This window comes from Lithobates pipiens, unplaced genomic scaffold (genome assembly GCF_037356315.1).
Source record: "Lithobates pipiens isolate NorthernLeopardFrog02 unplaced genomic scaffold, aLitPip1_a1.2 Scaffold_25, whole genome shotgun sequence".
NCBI classification, from domain to species: domain Eukaryota; kingdom Metazoa; phylum Chordata; class Amphibia; order Anura; family Ranidae; genus Lithobates; species Lithobates pipiens.
The window spans coordinates 12179250-12189754 of record NW_027507787.1 but is presented as its reverse complement, the minus strand read 5'-3'; the positions used below and the strand labels follow the sequence as shown (position 1 = coordinate 12189754).

At 44.5% G+C, this 10505-nt stretch overlaps 1 protein-coding gene across 1 annotated transcript in view; it reads right to left on the bottom strand.

The window, feature by feature from the left end:
* Positions 1-5935: 5935 nt before the first annotated feature.
* LOC143930103 (pancreatic lipase-related protein 2-like) overlaps positions 5936-10505 on the bottom strand; it is a 28603-nt gene continuing 24033 nt past the window's right edge. Inside the window, exon 12 of the mRNA XM_077454057.1 lies at positions 5936-6034. Within this exon, the coding sequence (XP_077310183.1) occupies positions 5953-6034 (82 nt within the window). The 3' untranslated portion in view covers positions 5936-5952. The remainder of the gene's footprint in view (positions 6035-10505) is intronic.

Sequence of the window (10505 nt, the reverse complement as noted above, 5' to 3'; positions counted from 1 at the left end):
CATGGCCTCCCTGATCCTGCAAAGCCTGCGGAAGGATCCTCGTATTCTTCGGATCAAGGAGAGGGACCATTACTGGCTGGCCGCTCTCCTTGATCCACGGTACAAGGGTAAGGTTGCCGACCTTATCTTGCCATCGCAGAGGATGATACATCTCCGGGAGGCCTTGCAGAAAGGTCTGTGCAACGCGTTCCCAGAGACTGGAAGGTTACAAACTCCTGGTCCTGGACAACGTGTTGCTGAGGCATCGGTCAGAAGGAGCGGTGGAGAAGGTGGCCGTCTGACTGATGCTTTCAGACAATTTTTTAGTCCGCAGCCCCAAGGTATGATCGGTTCCAGCAACCATCACCAGCGTCTGATTTACATGGTGCAGGAATACCTAGGGGCAAGGTCAAACTTGGACACCTTTCCCACCGAAAATCCTCTGGCTTACTGGGTCTTGAGGATGGATCACTGGCCAGAGCTTACACAGTATGCAATTGAGCTACTGGCCTGTCCTGCATCCAGCGTTCTTTCGGAACGCACCTTCAGTGCTGCTGGTGGCTTTGTTACCGATCACAGGGTGCGCCTGTCCACCGAATCAGTTGATCGACTGACCTTCATCAAGATGAATCAGTCTTGGATCACCCACAGCTACCAAGCACCTGAAGCTGATGTAACCGAATAATTTTTTTTGAAATATCACATCCCTTAAAGACTGCCTATGCTGATGCTGAGTGACTGTCCTGTTATGTTGATTGTCTATCCTCTTCCTCCTCCACTGATATGTTGGAAGAACATTTCTGGTTCTGGGTGATGCCATCAGCCCAATTTTTCTGCCCCTGTTTAACAGGGGCGTTTAATTACAATTTTTGATGCAATGCTTTGCAGCAGGGCTAATTCCTGCAATAAAACTAGAGTATATGCGAGAGGTTGTAGTGTCGGGGCACCTATGCCTAAGGCCCAATTTTTCTGCCCCTGTTTAACAGGGACATGCAATTACAATTCTTGATATAATATTTCACAGGAGGGCCTGTTCCTGTGCCCACCCAGAGTAACTGAGGACTTATAGTGTTGTGGCACCACCAAAGGTCAATTTTTCTACCACTGTTCAACAATGGCATGTAATTACAATTCTTGATATAATCGTTCACAGCAGGGCACTCCAGCACCCACCAAGAGTCACTTTGAGGGCTTACAATGTTGTGGCAAAACCAACACCTTGTTCCGCCATTTCTGCAGAGCATATAGGGCAGGCCCCTACTTTCAAACATCCAACTTACAAACATCTCCTACTTGCAAACGGAAGGAGACAACAGCAAGTGAGATGAAAAAAGATGGATGACAAAACAAATTATACAGGGGTGATAACCCTTCCCTATGTTTTCCAAAAAGCTTAAAAATAGTTTTTTGACTGGAGCTACACTTTAAAAATGTACCAGTTGAAAATTACAAACAGATTCAACTTAACACAACAAACCTACACAGTCCTTGTCTTGTTTGCACCGCCTGTATACTGCTGTTCTAAATATATAGGGTCTGGGGGCCACACACATTTCCTTTTTTAATATGGGGTTCCCCTTAATATGCGTACAAGGGCCAAAGGGGCTAGTAATGGGCAGGGAGGGCTACCCATGCCATTTTTCTCAGTGATTTTCAACCATATTGCAGGAACCAGATTTAACATTAAAACCGCAAGCAGTTTTAAATGATGTTATTTCCGTTTAATGTCATTTTGTGCAGGGACTGTTCTAAACATGGCAAACATGGCAAACATGGCAAACATGTGGCACTTCACAGGCATACTACAGACACCCCACAGGCACCATATTTAAAGGAATTTCACTTTAATCATTTTAATCAATAAAATCAGTGCTCCCACCAAAACAGCCATTTTTAAAAACATTCTAGGCATTGACCCATGTCCCCTGGGACAGGAGCCAGGTCCTCAAACCCTTTTTAGGACAGTATCTTGCATATTAGCCGTTAAAATTAGCACTTTTAAATTTCAACCGTTCGAGTCCCATAGACTTCAATGGGGTTCTAAAGTTCGTACAAATTTGGAGTCCGTTCGAAAGTGCTGGTGCTAACTGGGGGTTTTTGGCTCATCCCTAGCAGCCACTACAAAAAATCCAACTTTGTGTTGGGAAGAACTATAAACAAGATGGTTGTTATGGCGCTTTCCTATAACAGTGCAAAAAGTCACTTCCTATTTATGAGCTGAAAATTGCATACTATTTAAGTTACAAATATTTCAGCCTTCTCAAAGTGCTAGTATTGCTAGATCACAGTGCAAAAATCTGCAAATTATTAAAAATATACAGAAAAGATAAATTTGAAGTTAAATAAAATAATAACTGTGCAAAAAAAAAAAAAAAAAAAAAAAAAAAAAAAAAAAAAAAAATGTGCTTACGTGCTGTAGTGCAAAATACGTGCATATAGAGCATATCAAGCTTATTTCATCTTCACACAAAAAAACATTTGAAAATTTGACAGAAAATCCAAAAAACAAAGCAAACCAAAAAAACAAAATAAAAAAAATCAAACAAACAAACACTTCCTCAGAAAAAGTTTTCCCAGAAGAATTTCACAAAAAATTCAATAAAAAAGTGGCTCGTGCTCAGTGCATTCTGAAACACAACCGGAGTGTTTTCCGTGCGTAAAGCAAATTGCCGCACTCACCAGCTCCCCTGCAGGGGCTAACTCGCTTCCACAGTGAGCCCCTGTGCCGCTGTATAAAGCTGGTCTGGTTTAGTGTTCAGTTATTCCTAATTTCCTTGTGTTTAAATATAGAACATCCATAGTATTAGGGTCCTTTCACACGGGGCGGATCAGTTCTGATCCGCCCCGTGGATGTCCGTTTGCTCAGCGGGGATCACTCCGCCGATCCCCGCTGAGCAGGGAGATGACAGGTCTGTCTCCGCACACTGTGCAGGGACGGACCTGTCACAGCGCCGCTCTCCCCTATGGGAGATCGGATGACGACGGACCGCAGTGCCCGTCGTCATCCGATCCGATCCGCAGACGGATGGAAAAATAGCTTTTTCCTCCGTCACACTTTTTCGGATCGGAGCGGGTCGGATGTCAGCGGACATGTCACCGCTGACATCCGACGCTCCATAGACCTCTATGGAGCACCCGTTCAGGTCCGCCTGAAAAACTGACAGGCGGGCCTGAACGGGACGTTAGTGTGAAAGGGGCCTAATACAGTTTTAGAATGAGCACCTTTATTATATACAACAAGTGGCTACTCACATGATCACAGATTAAAAACATTTGTAAATGTCATGTTTATTTTTTACATTTTAAATATTTGAGATATGACATTTACGAACGTTTTTAATCTGTGATCATGCGAGTAGCCACTTGTTGTATATAATAAAGGTGCTCATTTTTAAAACGGTATTATACTATGGATGTTCTATATTTCTTTATATAAACAAGGAAAAAAAAATAAAAATAAAAAATAAATGAGGAATAACTGAACACTAAACCGGACCAGCTTTATACAGCGGCACAGGGGCTCACACTGTGGAGGAGAGTTAACCCCTGCAGGGGCAGGGGAGCTGGTGAGTGCGGCAATTTGCTTTACGCACAGAAAATGCACTGGTTGTGTTCCGGAATACACCAGGTACTGAGCACGAGTCATTTTTTGAACTTTGTGAAATTCCTCTGGGGAAGAAAAAAAAAAAAAACTATGAAAAATACTGGAGGATTTTTAATTTTTTTTTTTTTTGTTTGCTTTGTTTTTTGGATTTTCTGTCAAATTTCAAATGTTTGTGTTCTTTGAAAAGTTTGTTTGTGTGAAGACGATATAAGCTTGATAGGCTCTATATGCATGTATTTTGCACTACAGCACGTAAGCACTTTTTTTGCAGTTATTTTATTTAACTTCCAATTTTATAAGTTTTCTGTATATTTTTAGTAATTTGCAGATTTTTGAACTGTGATTTAGCAATACTAGCAATTTGAGAAGGCTGAAATATTTGTAACTTAAATAGTATGCGATTTTCAACTCATAAAGCGACTTTTTGCACTGTTATAGGAGAGCACCATAACTACCACCTTGTTATTTATAGAACATTTGTTTATTGCGCAAAAACTGCAGGGGTGATCAAATACCACCAAAAGAAAGCTCTATTTGTGGGTAAAAAAGGAAGTCAATTTTGTTTGGGAGCTACATCGCACAATTGTCTTTTAAAGTGACACAGTGCCAAATTGTAAAAAGTACTCAGGTCTTTGGCCAGCAAAATGGTCTGGGGCTTAAGTGGTTAAAGACACCAATCCTGTCCTGCTTCTAATACAAAGATTTTACTTTCTCCATCAGCTCATCCTACAGTAATTCCCTTTTGTATCACTTGACTCTCCCTCTTACATTGCAAGTTCTTATGAGCAGGGCCCTCCAATTCCTCTTGTATCAAATTGTATTGCAACGTTTGCCTTCAAATTGGTATGCAAACCTGCGAGACCAAATATTTGAGTGCTGTTGGCAGCTGGGGGGGGGGGGGGGGTGACATTTTCTCCCCAAGAGGGAGTGCTTTCTTGCTCATACAGGAGAAAAAAAAAAAAAAAAAAAAAAAAAAAAAAAAAATTACCAGTTCTAACCTTTCACTAATTAAGCCCCCGTTCACACCTATGCAAATTAGATTTGCATTTCTCCGCATCCAATTTACATAGTAGGAGAATGTGACTGGCTCCCTATGGAGCTGGTTCATACATCTCTGGGGTGGCTGCAGCGCTCACTGCTGAAAAAAAAAAAAAAAAAAAGTGTATTCTAGACAATTGTATACAGCCTGTCTTGGCCAACATCAGTACCCAATCTCTAAATTGGCACAAGTTTCCAGAGATTCTCAAATTTCAAGGACAGCCTTGCTAGAAGAGTGGGTTTTGTGTGTCAAAAATAAAATAAAAAATAAAAACCCAACTCTTCTAGCAAGGCTGTCCTTTAAATTGGCACAAGTTTCCAGAGATTTACTCAAATTTCGAGAGGTTGGGTATTGATGTTGGCCAAGACATGCTGTGCAATCTTCATTCAAATTGATCTCAGCAGTGTTCTGTAGGGTTAAGGCTCTGTGCAGACAATTTAAGTTCATGCTGGTCAGACCATAGCTTTATGGAGCTGGTTTTGGGCGCTGTAATTCTGCAATGAAAATGCCGCCCCCCCCCCCCCAAAGCTGTTAACATAAGGTTGCAAGTATACAATTTTCTAAAAATTGACTTTTTTTTTTACACACTAGAAGAGGCAACTCCACATTAATAACCATGGTTTGGAATGGGAAGTCCAACAAGTTCATATACATGCCAAGCTGCAAGACTTGGCAAATCAATAAAATCAAATGCCAGAGATGTGCAATAGCTTTAGCTGCACTCACCTAAGGTGTATGAATTATTGCACAAAGCCAACACTATATCAAAAGTGCTAGTGCAAAAAGCCAATAAAGCAATCTTACTAAAAAAGGTAAAAAAAAAAAGAATTAATAAATTCCAAAAAGGTGTCAATTGTTTATGAACAATGTGTGACACCTTTGATGGACTTTAAAAAGTCTTTAAAATGTCATTACAAGATTGCTAGGATATTGATTTACTGAATTTTTGCACCAGCACCCTTGCTACAGCATTAACACTGATGTTTTGCTCACGAGGCCACAAACTTTTAGAATGTCGATGCAAATTGACTTCCTGCAAGTAAAGCTTGGCCCCATCACTCCAGTCTTTTAGGCCTCTTATTGGTTAGTGAGGCATCTAGCACAGAAAAAAAAAATGGTGAATAAAAATAAGGAGTATTGGTAGAAGGGATGGATCCAAGCAAATCCAAGAGTTAAACATACACTGTGGCCATTCTGTTATATAGTTGTGTCATGGGCAGTTACTATAGAAGAGAAAAACATGTTTAGACAGCTTTGATACAAGACTTTACAACCATTCTTTTTTCCTTTTCCATTTATTAGCCATATAAAAAAAAAAAAAAAAAAAAAATCACAAAGGATGGGGAAAGGAACATTTTTCCAGAGACTGGTTTTCATCTTCTTCAGTCAGGCCATCTGCACAAAATGTGTACCTGGAAAAAGATCATGCAAAATGAACCAGAAAAACCAGAAATGTGGTTTCAAAGATACAAGATGTGTTTTCTAATCAGAAAGCAATATTTAGAGCATAACAATCTAAGCTCAGGAGCGAGGACCAGATCCTGCAGAATGATTTCAGAGTCTAGGCCAGGGGCCTCCAAACTTTCTAAACAAAAGGGCCAGTTTATGGTCCTTCAGACTTTTGGGGGGGGGGGGGGTGGGGGGGAATTGGCCAGTGGGAGTGGGGTTCTTCCTGCATTCATGGCAATAGTGCCTCATTGGTGCCAGTGGGAGGAATGCTGCCCCATTGGTGCAAGTAAGAATATTTTCTTGCATCAGTGAGAGTATTGGTGCCCCATGGGCTGGATAAAGTCAAACAAACAAAGGGCCACATCTCACCCCCAAGCCACAGTTTGGAGACCACTAGTCTAGGTTAACATCTATGGCACTTTGGTCATATGTAAAAAAATTTAAAAGCCGCTTTTTTGCTGCAGTGCATTTTGTTACTTCACCCTTTTTATGTTTTGTAGGCCAATTCAGCATCAAGTCAAAAAACGGAGTTACGTACCGGTAACATCCTTTTCCGGGAGTCTTTCAGGACAGCCACCTTAGAGAGAACCTGGCTCCTCCCCTCTCAGGAAACACCGCCTTCAATTTCAAGATTTAAGCCTCGTCCTCCCTCTGTTCCTCAGTTCTTCCAGAGTACCTCCGGTCAACTGGGGAGACACAAGAACACGTCAAACAAACAAACTTTCAATCTTACCCGACGGTCTCATGTGACGAGTTCCCGACAATCTCCAAAAACCTGGGTGGGAACCGGGGCTGTCCTGAAAGACTCCCGGAAATGGATGTTACCGGTACGTAACTCAGTTTTTCCCAAGTTCGTCTTTCAGGACAGCCACCTTAGAGAGGATAAGCGAGCACATTACCTTAGGGTGGGACCACTGCTTGCAGCACTTTACGACCAAAGGCCTGGTCTTTGGCTGACAGAAGATCCAGTCTATAGTGTTTCACGAACGTAGCAAAACTGGCCCACGTTGCAGCTCTACAGATCTGTTCAGGAGATGCACCAGCCCACTCTGCCTGAGAAGTTGCCACTGCCCTGGTTGAGTGTGCTCTAATCCCAACTGGGGGTTCTAACCCCCCTGCCACGTAAGCCTGCCCAATGGCTAACCTTAACCATCTGGCTATCGTACGTCTAGATGCTCTGGAACCCTTCCTAGCCCCTGAAAACACAAAAAGTGAATCAGACTTCCTGAACTGACTTGTGCAATCTAAATAATGAAGGACACATCTTCTAACATCCAATCTATGAAAGATGTGTTCCTGTTCTCTTACTGGATTTGAACAGAAAGTAGGTAGCACAATCTCCTGGGCTCTATGAAAACTAGAGGCTACCTTAGGCAAAAAGGCCGGATCCGTCTTAAAAACCAAACGGTCCGGAAAAACCTGAAAAAAAAGGTGCCCTAACAGAAAGGGCTTCGAGTTCACTCACTCTCCTTGCTGTAGTGATCGCCACCAAAAACACCGTTTTGAGAGTGATCAGTTTTAATGAGCAACATTCCAATGGCTCAAAAGGTTCTCCTGTGAGAAATTGTAAAACTAAAGAAAGATCCCAAACTGGGAAGGGGGAATTTGAAACAGGTCTCTGCCTACTTAGGGCTTTGAAGAATCTCATTATCCAAGGGTCTGAAGCTAGCTGCCTTTCTAGAAACACGCTTAAAGCGGATACCTGACCCTTCAGAGTTCCAAGGGCTAAACCTTTATCTGCCCCAGCCTGTAGGAACTCTAGAACGGCTACAGAGCTGTGCACATTGAAGGAGCTCTCTGAGCACCAGCTATTGAACCGCCTCCATACCTTTAAGTAAATGGTCCGGGTTTCCTTTTTCCTGCAGTTTAGGAGAGTGGCTACTAAGCGATCTGAGAAGCCCTTGCCCTTCAACAATTCTTCCTCAGAAGCCAAGCTGCAAGGTTCCACCGCTCTACCTGAGGACAGCAGATTGGACCCTGAGAAAGGAGATCCTCCTGGACTGGGAGAATCCAGGGGGGGTTCTACAGACAGGCCCTTCAGAATGGAGAACCACGGCCTCCTGGGCCAGTGAGGTGCGATTAGAATAAGGGTAGTGTTCTCCACCTGAAACTTCCTTAACACTGCCGGAATCAGTACGGGAGGGGGGAAAGCATAGCACCTGGAGAAACCCCAATTCTGTGCTAGTGCGTCCAACGCCAACGCCCCGTCCCCCTTGTTTATAGAAAAGAAGCTGGCTACCTTCGCGTTTCCCTCGAGGCAAAGAGGTCTATCGAAGGAATCCCCCACCTCTGGGTGATCATTTCGAAAACCTCCTGTTTGAGAACCCAGTTGCCTTCTCTCAATGTTCTCCTGCTGAGGAAATCTGCCACCTGATTTTGCTCCCCCTTCAAGTGGACTGCTGACAGGGACAGGACATTTGCTTCGGCCCACCTGAGGATGGCTTTTGTTAGGGCCCATAAGGATTCGCTCCTGGTGCCCCCCTGTCTGTTGATGTAGGCTACCACTGAGGAATTGTCCGACCTGACTTTTACATGATGCCCCCGGAGTTCTCTCTGAAAGGTCCTGAGAGCCAGATCTTCTGCCCTCAGCTCCCTCCAATTCGAGGATCTCTTCGACTCCCTCCTCTCCCAGGTACCCTGTATCAGGCGGGAGTCTAGGTGTGCACCCCAACCTGAGCTGCTTGCATCGGTTGTGACCACCCTGGATATTGGTAAAATCCACTCTAGGCCCTGGGACAAATTTGCTCCCTTTCTCCACCACCAGAGGGACCTCTTTACCTGGTCCGGAACCGACAAAGAATCCAGTGACCCCTGGCTGTGATCCCAAACCTTCAGTATTAATTGCAGGGGACGGTAATGTAATCCTGCCCACTGGACCGCTGGGAGCGTGGACGTCAGCAAACCCAATGCCGACATGACCCTCCTTACTGAGATCTGGTGGCTGCCCTGGAGAAACAACAGTGCCTTGTCTACCTTTTGAATATTTTCTGAAGGGAGGAAGATTTTCTGTACTGTTGAGTCCAACACATACCCCAGGAAGGTGACCCTCTGGGAAGGATCTAAGTTGGACTTCTCCAGGTTCAGAAGCCAACCCAAGTTTACTAACAGGTCTCTTGTTATCTGTAAATTTCGAGTCAACTGTGTCGGAGAAGGGGCAAACAGGAGAAGATCGTCGAGATACGCGATCACCGAGATTCCCCTGAGACGCAGATAAGCCAGAACTTCTGCCATTACTTTGGTGAAGATCCGGGGGGGAAGAGGATAGCCCGAAGGGAAGTGCTTTGAACTGTAGGTGTAGCACCCCTACCGAGGTTCTTACTGCCAGTCTGAGGAAACGCTGGTGGGTCTCTGCGATGGGAATATGCAGGTATGCATCTTTTAAATCTATCGATGCCATGAAACAGTTTGGTGGAAGAAGTGCTTTCACCGAGTAAACTGAATCCATCCGAAACCTTTTGTAGGTGACTGAGACATTCAGAGGCTTCAGGTTCAGGATAAGCCTGAACTTTCCCGAAGGCTTGCGAACCACAAACACGTGGGAATAGAAGCCCCTGCCTGTCTCTCCTGCTGGGACCCGTACTACCACTTCTTGTTCCTCTAACTCCTGCAGAGAGGAAAGAAGGGCAGATGATTTTTCTGCACATTTTGGCAGCTCGGTGACAAGGAGTCTCAGAGGGGGGAGTTCTGAAAACTCCAAACGGTAACCTCTTCTGATGATCCCCAACACAAACTGATTGGAGGTGATCATCTCCCACTGTGGGAGGAAGGCCCCCAACCTTCCTCCCACTGTGACCCTGTCACAGACTTTTTGGGCTGTTCAGGAGGGCGAAAAATTGCTCCCCCGCGCCCGTTGCCCTTGAGCCCCCAACTTTTCTTCTGCCGATCAGTTCTAGGGGCTTCAAACTTCTGAGGATGAGTCTTTTTCTTTGACTGCTCCCCAAATTTCCTCTTAACGGGAAAGGCCTTTTTCTTATCCGCCGTGCGATCAAGCACTGCTTCAAGACCTGGCCCAAACAGCAAGTCTCCTGTAAAAGGGATCCCACAGAGCTTTGCTTTGGACACATTGTCCCCCTGCCAGGTCTTCAGCCATAAAGCCCTCCTAGCTGAGTTGGTCAGAGCCGAGGACCTTGCAGACATTCGCACGGATTCAGCTGAAGCATCCGCAATGTATGCTATCCCCTTAAGCAGCATGGGAAAGGAGGATAGAATGGTCTCCTTTGCCGTCCCTGCTTCAATGTACGCGTTAATTTGGGTAAGCCAATACTCCATATTACGAGCCACCACTGTGGCTGCCATGGCCGGTTTAAGATTCCCCTGTGATGAGTCCCAGGCTCTCTTTAGGAGTGAATCCATCCTTCGATCCATAGGGTTTGAAAGTACCCCCATGTCCTCGAAGGCCAGATCAGTGTGTCTGGACACCTGGGAAAAAGCAGC